The following is a 15,438-nucleotide window of genomic DNA, read 5'->3' on the forward strand; positions in this document are numbered from 1 at the left end:
AGAAAAAAATTGGAACTCTTCTTATATCTTCCTTTCCTATGTTTAGTTCCACAATCTGAATCTAAACAAAAATCAAATTTACAATCTAACTTCATCAAAACAAATCATTACTTCATTTTTCAATCCATTTGAAATGTTTTATCTACCCTCAAGCAGCATCAACATTAGGAATCACAAACCCCAACCATAGAAATGTCCCATACATGACAGAATTCATCCCATAAACATTAACTACCACCACCATCATCATCATCCTTTATCATCCCAATGAATCCCGCTTAGAGGCAGGGCCTGGGGAAGAAGAAAATGAAAGCAAACCAATACCCTCATACTCTCATCACAAGGAAGTCGTGATCAAAGAGAGCCTCTCACCTAGCATATGAGATCATATAGCTAAATCTAATTTATTAAAATAATCCTTAACCTGATAATGTCCTATAAATCATTAAGGCATATCTCTCATACATCCCACTTATTAAGCTAAACCAATTCAGATAATGACCAATAATTTCTAACCAAATTGGTTAAATCATACCCAAAAGAACACAAAAAAAAATCACTGAAAAATACTACTTCAATTTCCATTAAGCATCAATAATAACAATCATTTACATCTTTATACCAATACATACATTTCATTTCCAATCACAACAAAAACCAAAACCAAATAGTATTTTTAAAGAAAAAGTTACCTATCTATTCACATCCCATAAGTCTTACATTTCCGCCATGAAATCATCAAGAAGAACTCGGGAAAACATCTTTAACAGCAGAAGCAGCACTCAAATAATTCAAAGTATTCCTCAACGTCTCTTTTTCTCTCCTCAATCTAGCGGCAGTATCCTCCAATTCCAACAAAGCTTGTTGTTCTCTTGGGGCACCTTCAAAAGTACTCCCAACAAAAAACGAAAATGGAGTCGGGAACAAATTTCTTCTCAAATCCCCAATTTCTTTCTCCTCTTTCCCATTCAATCTGTTACTTAACCTAATCACATCCCTCATGTAAGTCTCCACATCTTTTGCCAAGCTCTCTAAATCTTCCTTCCCATCTAAATTACTGGGTTTGTCTTCCAACCAATCAACATCCGCTACTATGTAAGGTTTCGACCGTATAATCTTGTTGATACGGAATCTCTCTTGTCCTTTACAAATTAAGAAGAATCTGTCGTCTGAGAGTTTTTCGTGCTTAATAACTTCGCCGACACAACCTATGGAGGTCGAAGATTGGGTTAGGGAATCGGAGAAGATAACGCCGAAACGGAGGTCGGTTTGAAGAAGAGTATGCATCATAATACGGTACCGAAACTCAAAGATTTGTAAAGGGAGGATTGAACCTGGAAAAAGGACTAATGGGAGTGGAAAGATTGGTAGTTCAGTGATGTCGTTTTGTGGAGATGGATTGGAAGATGGTGGGTTATTGTGAGGTTGTGGAGATGAAGAAGACGATGCAGAACAACGGAGGTAGCCCACATGGTGGTTACGTTGGTGGTTACGACGGATGAGAGAGAATGGTGACGGCGGTGGCGATAGAGATAGTGATGGTGATGGGTTTAAGGTGGGTTTTGGAGTGTTAATGGTGGAAGATGAAAGGAATTGTGGGAGAGCCATGGTTGAATATGGATGGATGGAAAGAGGATGAGAAAAAGGGATAATGAGAGAGATTTTGATTTGGTTAGTGGAGAGAGAGTGAGTAAGAATTGATGGACATTTCTTTTTAGATGAGGGATTTAATTATGTGGATGAAGTAAATGAGGGAGAATGGAGTTTTCTTAAGAGGTTGATTGAGATTGAAGGTGATGAATGAAAGAGAGATATATGAGAATAGATATTTTTTACACCGGACGTATTCAAAACAGATTTAATAATTGATATATTATTTGATTTTATTATCGAATGCGATTTGATATGACTTTAAATTGAATTTAAAATTATATAAAAATTAATGTAGACTCAATGACTAATTTTAAAGTGACTCGAAATATTTAATCCGTAATCGATCAGATGACTTAAACGAAGACCTCTTATTTGGTGTGTTGGGATTTTTAGATGTGGTTTTGGGGTTGGCACGTGGGGAGATTAGATAACTTTAGTTTGGATATTATCATTTGGTATGTGCTATTTACTACTTATTTAGGGGGTTTGGAGTAGGGATAGATAAGTTTGTACTTTGTATGCTAAGACCTAGAAGACTAAAGCCATGTCCTATGTATTAGAATTTGTGGTTAAAACATGAAGCCCAATGGATTAGTATGGTAACTAAATAGTGTTCTGCATAATTTTAATTAAATTTTCTCTTGCTTAAAACTTTAAAAAACAAATTTTACATTATGGTTATAAGGTAAAAAACAACATTAACACAAAACCCGATATTAAATTGATTTGAAATACATAACTTGAGATTGACCTGGATGAACATCTTCGTTTACTGGCTATTTAAAATGCATCAAAATATGCATATTTCAAAACCTAATCACCACAGTAAGTCATGACTATACCTATAATTTAGTAATATTTAGACTTGAAAACCTCACTATAGCTAATAGAACTAATATTTATGAGAAACAGGCAATTAACAAATTATAATAACATACTTTTAATATAATATCCAGTCCACATAGTTGTTGCTGTTAAAAGTTAAACCTAAGTTCATGGCTTGACATAAATAACAGTAGAATTCAATAATTAAATTAAGTTACAATTTTGCTAATGAACAAAATGGCACAGGCATTATCATATGGAGACAGATCCAGATTTCGGAAGCATATTTACAGCTAGACACTATACCAAGTACACCAAAGTAGAGAGAAAATGGGAAGGATGAAAAATTACTAGCAGCCATGTGCAGGCTTTATCAATGAGTCTGTTTGGCAAATAATCTTTTAGTAGACTTTTGACTTAGATTGTCGAATACAAAAAAAATGTTTGGTCAACCCAAAACCAAAAAGTAAAGTTACTATAAATAGCTTTATAACTAATGTTTGACTTTTGACTCATTTTTTTACTTGTTAACACCCAACAGTAACCCATAACACTTCTAAACTAAACGGTAAATAACTAGCAAATTAATTAATATTTTCAGATAATCAAACATAATCAAACAAGTTAGACTCTAAATATTCTATTTACCTAAAGAAAAAAGAACTTTTTAGTCTTTTGATTAATTACCCATCTAGAAGCTAAAGCCTACAATCCTCGCCTCATAGTGATACAGTCTCATACAACAATTTGTGATTAATTAATACTCCATAGAAGCATAAGCTATTTAACAGTAAACCATTGTGTTCCGTTAAGCCATGTACTAATCTTAGATCCAACACATCCTCATAACCATAGCTTTCGCGTGCTTAATCGACAAAATAAGACGCCAATTCATAAATTTCGGGCATATCAACAAGTTTGAAGAACATTAAGCCTTGTGTATCGCCTTCACGAAAAAGGACTACATTTTGCTATTTGATAAACTTGATAAGGACACTACTATACAAAGATCATCTAAGCTCTAAACAACCCAAATGCTAAATCGTACGTACGAACATAAATACGAAATACGACTAACGTATATGAACATGTAATATCAGTATAACAATGCCAACAATACACACTACGAAGCAAATGAAACATTAAATGCAAAGAAATTCTGAGAGAACACTAACTTCATATTGCTCGATAAATGTCAAAAGGGCAAGCTCTTCGATGTTGAACTTGTAGTGAGCGATTTGAGATGCTCCGAAGGAACGAAATCTTGAGCCAAGTTTGCCCTTTTAGCGATTCGTTTCATATTATTCTGTAAACTCTGCTGAACTAAGTTTTTGACCGCCATTTTCTCTTCGCTCATCATAATATCGTCCTCTTCCTTGTTGAGATTAGCGGTAGATGAGGAAGATCCATATATAGGAGCAGAAACAGGCGCGCTGGTTTTACCAGTAACAAAGCTTCGGGATATCTGTTTCCCTTTATCCATCCTTAAACACTCCAATATTCTCGATGCCCTTTTCTGCGCTAATGTACTACCTAAAAGAGTTAACTCTAGCAATGCCGATCCAATGCCAAGTTCTATCATAGTTTGCCTATCTCGGTATGATTTATGAGCCATCACCATTAGAACGTACGAGGCTTTTTCTTGGCACCCAGGTGAGTCGGTCCAATTCAAGACGTCCATCAAGGCCGGGAGAGCATCCGGTACACCACTGATTGCTCTCCGGCCTTCGGAGGTTGATACCACATTGCTTAAAATCGAGAGAATTCGCTCACTCACTTCCATGTCTCCCAATATGCTTATGAGGTAATGAATTACCTTAGTCTCGAGGATATAGGCAACATTAGAGGGTGATATAGAGAGATTGTAAAGTGCTCTAAGTGAGTCTTGTCTTGCTTGTAAGCTCGTTTTCTTCTCCAACTCCTCTAAGACGCTAACGAGAAAAGGGATTGCGCCGGAAGTTCCAATGATCGGTTTATTCGAATCTAATGCACTCAGTGCAAGGAAATTTGCAACAATGGCTTCGGAAACAGATGCTTGTAAAGACCCATTTGAGGACTCAATCTTCTTTAGCATCATATGAACTGCTCCTGCTTGTACTATTGCTGATTTGTTCCTGACATAAAATTTACCAATTTGTTAAACAAAGACCCCGCATATTTCTATCATCACTTACTAGTAACCAAACAAGTGAAACCAAAATCAAAAGTGAAGTCCACATTCACAAAAATACTTCTCTTTTAACAGATGAAAACAACAACACACCACACAAGAAAACAGAATGATGTAGAAATCTGTTGAAAATACTTCACATGAGAAAGATTTCGTAACTTATATATAATGATTGATGGGTAAATCTCGGTTTTGGGAAAGAGTGAACCTTATCAAGTGTGTATACAAGTCAACACCCATTACCCGTGGGTTTGTGGACCCGAGCCAACGGGTGCCCCGTGGGCGTGTCCACATAAGTAGGCCCGCTGGGTGATTATGTGACGAATTGTCAGGGTCTAACATCAGTACTAGTAAATGTCAAAATAAAGTCTTTACTCTTTCTCAAGTTTTACAAGGAACAAAACAAAAAAACCAATTTACCTCAAGAAAATGACCAAAGAAGAAAAAGGTTTGCCCATAGTATAGTACAAAAAACTTTCTGAACATACAAACACTCTGTACTCCTATTATTTTACCTTTTTAGTTTGCCCCATGAATTCCATTTCTCATTTCCAATAAAATTCACTCTAAATTTAACCCAAAACAAATTAACTTTCATTTTCAAGAAGAGCATGCATTCAATACCATCAAATCAGAAACCCAGAAACTAAAAACTTCAAATTCTTCAGAAAAAATTAATATCAATTGATTTTTTTTATTAGGAGTCGTCTAGAAGATCCCTACAGGCAATCCAGCCTCTTTCCTCACCCACTGAACTATACATGATTAAATCAAATTGACTTCCTATAAAAAAACATGCATTAAAAGTCATTAAAGGAAAAGCCCACTTCAAATTCTTTACAAAAATTCTAAAAAATATGCATAATTAACATATTTAACCCATAAACCACATGCATTGCACGCAATTGCGTTGTTTGATAAAATAGCTTATTTAACAATTTTAACTTAATTTGATACAAGATTGGATGGTCAAGCCGGCTAACATGTCTGGTTAAGTAACTAATTGAAATAGCTTATTCTTATTCATAAGTTGTTATTGAACAAGTTACTCATAGCAATGGGTTCAAATCAGTTCATCAAATTGGTTAATAAAATCAATTGTTCAAATTATTTAATAAAATTAGTTGGTTAAATAAGTCATTCTAATCAGCTATGAGTCCTTGCTAAACACTCTCATGTCTACTTCCATTTAATCACATTCAAACCAAAAGACATTAAATACAAAAGGAAGATTAAAAATACTCACAAATCATTGCCAATACCCAAATTAAGAAGAGCATAAAGAGCTTGAATAAGACACTCATCATTACGATGATCAAGCAAAGCAACCAAAGGAGGAATAGCACCAAGCATAGCCAAAGTAGACCTAGCTTCACTATCTTCCTTTGCCAAACTTCTCACTTTTTTTGCGCCATTTTCTCTCTCTCCTTCATTATTCTCACTCAATAATCTTACTGCTTCTCTTAACTCCTCTAATCTCACTTCTTTTCTCCTCACTTCTTCAAGATCCTTTTCCACCTCTACTTTCTCTCTTCTCCCTGAAGAACAAGAAGAAGAAGACAGGTTCAGAAGATCCACCAGTTTCCCATACTCGGGTCGGGTCAACCCATTAGTAGGGTTAAGTTTTGGGTTAGGTTCGGGCTTGGGGCCGGGTTTTTTGATATGGGTTTTTGAGGATTTATTCTTGGTGGAAATGGACGAACCACCACAACTAACAGTTGCTAATAATTTGCGGAATGAAAATGAGCTCCAAATTCGACAATAGTGATGATTATGATTATGTGAAGATTGATGATTTAGGATCAAAGATCCGACGTCGTTTCTCGAAGGATGACATTTCGCCATTTTTGCAGTTTTTTCTTTCTGGGTTTTTACTACATTTCACAAACAGACCCAGAAAGAACAGAAAATTTGAGAAAGAACAGAAAATTTGAGAGAAAAACAGAGGAGAGGAGAGGAGAAGGAGAAGTTTAAGAGTGGAGTGATGAGTGGGAGGAGTGGGAAAGGAAGAAAGGAGGAAAGAAATGGAGAATGGAGATGTTGAATAAAAGTATACGAGTATTATTGTTTTTGGAGTATTTAAGGGTCTGTTTGGGTGCTGAGCTAAGATAATGTTAATATAGAAGTTTTAAAAAGGTTTTATTTATGTTGAAAATGATTTTTTGATTTATTGGTTACAGCTTATTTGGTTTCTAATTAATTACTTATAGAAATAGGATAGAAAGGAAAAATAAGAATTCTCAACAGCGGAGAACTGGAGACTAATAATTATTACTATTGCTTGTAAAATTGGTACTTTGGGAAATTATGATTTTTTTTACAACGAAGGGTTATTTTTGATTAGTCGTTAGTTGTTAGTTGTTTTTTGTTGATTTTTTTAGTTTGTTTAACTAGCTAATAGAATTGGTTGTTTTTATTGCTTTTAAACTAGTTGGATAAGTCGGTTATTGTATAAGGAAATGTTAATAAAATTGTTTATTATTTGTTGGTTGTTTATTAGAGAAAAACGGATTGATAAGTCAAAAGTATTTAAAAAAAGCTACAAAGTTTCACTTTGGCTTAAAAGCTAATTTTTCAATAATGAAATATCATTTATCAAATGTTTTTGTTAACTTTTTGACTAACCAACAAACTAAAATTCAAAAGTAAAAAAAAGCTAATCAAAAAGTCATTTATCAAATAACTCTATACATGAATCGAGAAATTTTAAAAGTTGTGAGTGGTTTGAAATTTTTGGAATTTTTTATTTTTGAGGTAATTTTAAGGTTTAAATTTTGATTTTTAAGGTAAATTTTATCTTGACATCGTAAGAATTTAAAAATAAACTTTAATCATAATACCTCCTCCGTTTTATTTTGATAGTTTTAAAAATAAAATTCTCAATAATCTATATATTGATACAAATATAAAATGATCAATGTATTTTAAATTTGTATATCTATGAAAATATGTTAAAATAAGTTTTAAATGAAACACTCTAAACATAGCTAATCAACATGATAAAATGAAGAAATTTGATAATTAAGAGTATTGTTTATTACTTAAAATGGTTAATGAAAGAATAAGCATGGGAGACAGTGAGGAATGGGGGATCTTATTAAAGACGTCTCTTCGTAGATTAAAATATGAACACATACATTGCTCCCTTCATAAATTTAAGAATTGTTGTAATGTGAGACATTGGAATTTGGTACAGCAAATTATACCAACACTTCCAACATTTTCTGGGCATTGAAAACTTCAACTCTTTCATATTGGAATGTAAATTTCGGGTTAGGTGTACGGGTGGATTTAACATAAAGTTTGGTATTCATATTATTTTATATATAACTGTAAATTATTTTAAAATCGGATTAAATCGGTTTTGTTATGAGGTTGGATAAATTTCAAATCATCGGATTTGTTTTAAACACCTCAATTACAATGTTAGATACTCTAATAGTACTAACTATGGTCATTAAAGATGTCAGATTTTGTTGACTTGTTTTAACGATCTGTTTATTAGATGTTAGTTGTTTATTAAATAAATAAATAACCAATATAACAAAAGCCCAATTAAAGTAAATAATTTTTTGTTGTTTTACCAATAACAAGCTAATAGTTAGTCAATACGCGGACGCTGAAAGTAAATTACCAAAATAAAGTAATTAAGCTCATTATGTTCAAAGACTTTCATCCAAAAATATTTGGTTCAAAATTCTAACAAAACATTGATAAAATTGCTAGAATATTGTGATAAATTATGTGTCAGTGGTTACAATAAAATAGAAAATTAATACTTAAATTGTCAATGATTCTATGTTAATGTTGTAGATGAAAAAATTAAGTACTTTTAATACGATAAATTTACTAATAATTCTAGTCGATAAAAAATTTTGTGCCATATTTTTAGAAATCTGTTAATCAACTCTAATTGATTAAAAAATTGATCGGAGTATTAATCATACTTTGCTTATGTTTGAGAAAATAAATATTTGTGCTATATTTTGGAAAAACAAAACATATTTACTGTACCCAATTTTCCTTGTAATTTTGCTTTTTAAATGTTGTACTCATTTTGTTATTATTTTGCTATATCTTTTAACATAAATTTTAATCGAGATGGTCTTACGATTAGATAATTTATATTGAGTTGATTTGATGTTTATTTATGCTTTTAGAAGTGATTATTTTTTTCAGTGTTAAGTGATCCTTTATAAAGTAAAATGATCACTTACATTCTAAAAGTGATCAATTAGAGATAACTCAATAATAAATCTAAGATAATCATCATTGCGACAAGAACAAGAACAGAACTCAAGAAATATCAATAGCATTAGGCAAAGCATTGATACAAATATTAAGAACTTTCACATAGATCATGGTAATCTTATACTTATTAGTGATAATATATATATATATATATATATATATATATATATATATATATATATATATATATATATATATATATATATATATAATTCTCATTTGAATAAGAATACATTGGTAATTTGGAAATAATGGAACGTTTTTTAAAAATTATTATCAAAAAATTAATATGCATAAAAGATTATACTCGAACCCTTCAATGTTCTAGAAAGCATTATGATTGTGCAAGCATGATTTTGCACGAGTAGATCTCTTTTGATTTCGAAATTCTCAATTTACATGCTTGCGACATTATTATGATACATAAATCTTGCACATTTGTTAATCCCTTCGTTTTTCCTAATAGTCGGTCTCTTTAGAGACTGTTTTTTTGACCGACTCTTTGAGAGACCAATCTAATAGTCGGTTTCTCAGGCCCAATCTATTAAATCTTAATGTCCCCTTATTGTATTCTTAATGTGTACTTGCATTATCTTTAATGCTTATTTACAATATACTTAGCGCCCACCAAAAAAGTACTTGAAATGCTTACTTACAATATTCTTAATGCCTACCGAGAAACCTAGCCTACTAGCCTACTTACCATATCCTTAATGCCTACCTACAATATCTTTTTTTACATGGGGCCCTGGGCGACGACCCCTTTTGCCCACCCTTAGGACCGGCCCTGCCTCCACCTTCTCGTGTCCACTAGCTACGACCAATGTTCCCCCTCTCCGGCTCCTCCAACTCTAACGTGTAGCAACACCCCCACTTCCACCCACGATGACGTTTCCCCTGTCACATGACCACTTTAGCGAAGGGGGTTTGTTGGTGTTGAAAGTGATTGGGGGGAAGGCGGAGGGGTGGGCGTGCTTGGAGTTGGGGTCAGTGCTCATGACTGTTTTTCTCTAATTTATATTTTTAAAATTTTGGACAAGTGATCTGTAAAACATGTTACCAAGTGACATTATTCTTAAAGTTGGGATTACTCATAGTTAATCATAAATAGAGATTATTGTAGGAAAATTAGAAAAAATATAGATTATTTTAGGTAATTTTTCCATTGAACAAGGTCTTAAAAGATATATTGAAAATAAAATATATTCATGTGGAATATTGTTAGATTTGTTTTAATGCCAAAGTTTTTTTATTTAACAAATTTTGTAATTTTTATGATGTATTTAGAGATATTTAAAATCAAATTGCTTAAAAAAACACAAAAAAGAATGTGGACGAAAAAATAATATTTAAAGTTTTTTTAATTAATTGTTCCCTCCACTATATATTTGTATTGTTTTTCCTTTGATTGTCTTTCAAAGAGAATCATTATCATTATTCATTTTTATTACTCTCTCCATAAAAAGTTAGAAAAACGATGCTTTTAATAGTTAAGGGCCTATAATAATATTTTTAGTAATTAGGGGCCCATAACAAATATTTTACCCCAAGCCTCTCAAATCTCAAGGCCACCCTTAGTTACTTTCACAAAACTTGTGCTAAAAACACAAAAGTTTGTATTAAGAGTATATATTGTAAAAAATAATTATTTGCAATATATTGTCTTTTTGTAGCTAAATTCTTTTGCCGCATATGTCTAAAGTATCACCTAACTTTTGCTCCAAGTTCTATTTGGGAGATGACTAACCTATATTAATCTAATTTACTTTATTCTCAAGTTTCACCTAGTCTTCCTATCTTATTATTTTTCAGTTATTTAAAAATCACAAAATAGAAAAACCATTACAAATATAACGCAATTATACCAATTTGTAAGAAAATAAAAATATTGGATATGGTGCAATTAAATAAATAATGACAATGAGAGTATCAGTATGAAAACTTTGAAGTTTCAATAATAAAAAAAAATGCATTCTAATGACAGTGGAAATAACATTTAGAAAACATAACACAATTACATCAATTCTATGTCTTTCCTCACTGCAACCAATACTGATATTAGATAAGTTCACCAAATATTCTATAGAAAATTTCAAAAAATTAAACTCTATATTAAAAGAGCACACTCATAAACCCTAAAATAAATTAGATAAAAAATATAAGATTTAAAGATATATCAAAAAGACTCAAATTTAAATGAAAAAGAGTTCTAAATGTTTTTAAGACTTATTGGATATCTCATATATCTCGTAAGTAGTAGTGTCTCCCTTCTTGACTTTTTGTAATCAACTTGAACAAATTTGCTAAATTGGAAAAAGAAAGAGATTTATGTTTGATCAATCAAAATAATAACAATATAAAGCAATTAAAATCTAAATTTCTAAATAAATCATTCACATGCATAGAAGAAAATATGATATTAAAATCAATAAATTAAAAAATTTAAGAAAACAAAAAAGATAAAAATGTACTAATGCAGGAGATATGGCCCATTTATCGAGATTGCTTACATGTTTTACTTTTCTCTTTCGTTTAAATTAACTAAACCAAAAAAATCTATAAAGAGAGATAATTAAGAATAAAAAAACTCAATTTTAAGATATGAAAATAGAAGAAAGATAGAAAAATTTTATTAGAAAAAGATAGAAATAATCTTCCACCACAAGCAGCAATGATCTTCACAAAATATGAGAATTAGTTTAATGAGATAGAGAAAGTACAATAACTAATGCCTTAAATGTATAGGAATTATTATAGTAGATAATCTAGAATTAAAGGCAATTTGAGATAATAGCATATTAAGTAGTTTAATTATTAGGCGGAAACTAAATTAATGAGAAAATAACATGTGTCCTTAGGTGGTCTATGTTTTAGTATTAGATATAGATAGATGTAGATAAAGAATATAGAGTGTAAAAGAGGTGGCGACGTGGCGTCCTTTAAAAAAAAAGACAAATTCATTAAAATAAACTAAATAAAACAAACATAATTACTTTTACAATTATGTGTTTTTGACTCAATTGTGACCATAAATTTTTTTTTTGTAGTGGAATTAAGGGTGTAGAGTCCTCTTACCCTTTCTCATTTTCAACACCTTTCTCATTGGATCTCTCCTCTATATATATATATAATATAAATTTCCTATTTAAAGCCTTAAAAAAAAGCCTATCTCATATGAATATCTCTAAAAAAAACAGTTGGAGTGCTTTTCCTGCATTTACTATCAAAGTTATAACTCCAATAACTTCAAATTTGTAGTGTAGCAATTTTATTGTAAGACAGCTGAACTTGTTTGTTCCTCCTTTATCTTCCTAAAATTTTGCTCCATTTATTTTTTTAAAACTAATTTAATTATCAGCTGGTCTTGGTCAAGACCGTCTCAAATTGAGATCAAGAGTAGGCCGGCCTAATTAGCGTGTATATAAACCTTACATACTTTCTCTCGTTTTTTCTATTTTCTAAACATTTTTCAATTTTGATCTTAAAGGTATCAATTTTGACCTTAAAGGGTATCAATTTCACTTAAAGTAAACTTTAAACAGATCAATTAACATAAAAAATTTCAATTTTGACGTTAAACTGATTAATTTCTACCTAAATATGGTTTTGTTTCACAATTTGAGAATGAAGTTAATAAAATAGTATTAGTTCATCATTTTATGGATGAATTTTAAACAACAAATGAATGGTCAATAACACTATTAATAATAGTGTTAAATCATTGTACAATACAAGTACTTTTATTCAATGCAGCATGATGGTTCTAATGGAACATAAGAGTACTTGTAATCTTTAATCATCGATCAATAATAGTGAAATTACTTTTTTCTCAACACGTTTATATATATTTGTAAATAATTCAAATTGAATATGTTAATAGTTAAATTGTGACACATAATATCACAGTAGATATTTTATGATCTATCTCAATTTTGAACGTATAAGCTTCAATTATCGTTTTCAAAATAAGTATTTCAAAGTCTATAAAGATATTGTATAGGTTTTAGTTCAAATTGAATATGTTAATAGTTAAATTATGACATATAATTTGACAATGATATTTTATAATCTAACTCAATTTTGAACTTCTAATCTTCAATTATCGTTTTAAGAATAAGTATTCAAATTGTATACACATACTGTTTAACATTTAGTTAAAATTTAATATGTTAATAGTTTTAACACTATTATTGATAGTTTTATTGACCATTCATTTGTTTTTGAAATTCATTCATAGAATGATAGAATAATTCCATTTTATATAGTTTTGTTCTAAAATTGTGAAACAAAACCATATTTAGGTAGAAATTCATCAGGTTAACGTCAAAATTGATCACTTATAGGTTCAAATTGAATTTTTTTACTTTAATTGATATGTTTAAGTATTACTTTATGTTGAAATTGATACCTTTAAGGTCAAAATTGAAAAATGCTCAGAAAATGAAAAAAACAAGGGAAAACGTGTGATGTTGTTACACGCGCGAATTGGGTCGGCCCACTCTTAGTCTCAATTTGAAACGGTTTCGGCCAAGTTTTGGTGTTTGATTATACATAAATAATACTCCCTGCGTTTCTTTTTATTTGTCCATTTTAAGTTTTTCACTTTAGGATAGAGAAATTTAATTTAATTTTTGAAGCATATATAAAAGATAAAATATATTCATGTAAGATCTTGTTAGATTCATCTTGATGCAAATTTTTTAAATATATAATTTTTACAATTTTTTATGATGCGTACAAAAAAATATTAAGGCTCAAAGTTTGCTTTGAAAAGCGTGTTTTGAAAAACGTGCAAAAAGTAAAGTGGACAAATAAAAATGAATTGAGGGAGTAAAAAATACATATACAATTTAAATTAAGATCAATTGATGAGCACTACTTAAAAACAACTATAGAATAATGTTAGAGAAGAAGCTTTTTCCATCTTTAAAGTTTCACAAATTCTTGTGTGAGACAACTTCTTCGTGAAACACTTTTTATACATGGATTCAGTAGCACAACTAATACAAATATTAGCACATAGACTTTGTTTTAAGGTCGTCTCCATGAGAAACGGTTTCTCACTAGAATAGCTCTTAAAGTTTATCCTATTTAATAAAAAAAACTTAAAATACATAAAATGATCAATGAAGACAAATTCGAAGGGACGGTATAATTTATGATAAGACTGAACACTGCCCAAATAGAAACCCACCCATTGGCCCAAACTATATTCTATTGCAGAGCACAAATTCTTAGTTGAGACCGTCTATAGCAAAGACGCCCTATATTGGGCCGGACCATTTTTCAATTTAAAAAAATAAATAAATCAAAACAAAAATAAACTGAAATGCGTGTAAGGTAATAACATTCCATTAGAAACTTTTTCAACTTCCATTTCTCTTTCTTGACAAAACCATTCAAACTACCAAAAATAATAACTACCAAAAATAATAACTCCTTGAATTTCAGTTTTCAATCGCCATTTTCGACCATAAAGCTTTCCATCTTCAACATTTGCTTAGTTCTCATTAAAGATATGTATCTTCTTTGATATTTGCAAGACCATCAAAGGTATGTATTTTTGTTTCATCTTCACCATTTTCGTTTTCAAAACTTTCATTTTTATTTTTTTATTTTTTTATTTTGGGTTAATTGTGTTATATATTAGTTGAAATTACAATCCTCTTTTTTTTAAAAAAAAAATTAAGTTTCATCAATGGTGAAAATAGTGATGTTAAAGAAGATAACAATGGTGAAAATAGTGATGCTGAAGAAAGAAAGTAAGTTAGGGTTTTAACCTAATTAAAGTTTGTAGTTTAATATTTTAAAATTTTAAATTTGTTTGTTTTTCGATTTTACTTGTTCTTGATTTTAGGATTTAAAATTCGGGGAAGATAAGTGATGGTGTTGTCCTGGCTTCTGTATTCACGAAGAAGATCATAAAGATTTTTTCTAAGGATCAAAATGACAACCCTCAACAATCAAAGGTGGCTGATTAAGTACCCAAACAAAGGGCTGATTATAATATTATGTATTTGGATTTATAATATTGTGTATTTGGGTTTATAATATTGTGTATTTGGGTTTATAATAGTGGTATTTGTCGTATTGTTATGTCTTCATATTTGGGATTATGTTGGAAGTATAATAGTGTATGTCTGGATTTATAATATTGTATATATGGGTTTATAATGGATTATATTTGTGTTTATAATTATGCGTAGTTCATAATATTTTGGATTTATAAAGTAATGCTATAATCCCAACTAAATAATGTTATACCTCCAACTAAACAATGTTATAATCACAATTAAACTATAGTATAACCCCTAATAAACTATGTTGTAATCCCAATTAAACTATGTTATAACACCCATTAAACAATGTTATACTCCCAACTATATTATGTTATAAAACCAACTAAAAATGATATAACCCAGACTACACAGTGTTATACTCTCAACTACATCAACCTATGTCAAATGTTCAAGGTTATAATACCAATTATATTATGTTATAATTCTAAATATAAGTTATTATAACCCCGAATATATTGT

At 30.5% G+C, this 15,438-nt stretch overlaps 2 protein-coding genes across 2 annotated transcripts; both read right to left on the reverse strand.

Annotated features, from left to right (window-relative positions):
* Positions 1 to 556: 556 nt before the first annotated feature.
* LOC130804636 (uncharacterized) lies at positions 557 to 1,800 on the reverse strand. Its single transcript, XM_057669152.1, has one exon. It carries the CDS (start codon positions 1,606 to 1,608, stop codon positions 739 to 741), a length of 870 nt encoding a protein of 289 aa, XP_057525135.1. The 5' UTR covers positions 1,609 to 1,800; the 3' UTR covers positions 557 to 738.
* A 1,548-nt stretch (positions 1,801 to 3,348) lies between these two features.
* On the reverse strand, positions 3,349 to 6,805 carry LOC130804635 (U-box domain-containing protein 14-like). Its single transcript, XM_057669151.1, has 2 exons — positions 5,895 to 6,805; positions 3,349 to 4,592 (listed from the first exon to the last, which is right to left on the reverse strand). Exons 1-2 carry the CDS (start codon positions 6,491 to 6,493, stop codon positions 3,674 to 3,676), a joined length of 1,518 nt encoding a protein of 505 aa, XP_057525134.1. The 5' UTR covers positions 6,494 to 6,805; the 3' UTR covers positions 3,349 to 3,673.
* Positions 6,806 to 15,438: the final 8,633 nt, after the last annotated feature.

This window comes from Amaranthus tricolor, chromosome 17, assembly GCF_026212465.1.
Source record: "Amaranthus tricolor cultivar Red isolate AtriRed21 chromosome 17, ASM2621246v1, whole genome shotgun sequence".
NCBI lineage: Eukaryota > Viridiplantae > Streptophyta > Magnoliopsida > Caryophyllales > Amaranthaceae > Amaranthus > Amaranthus tricolor.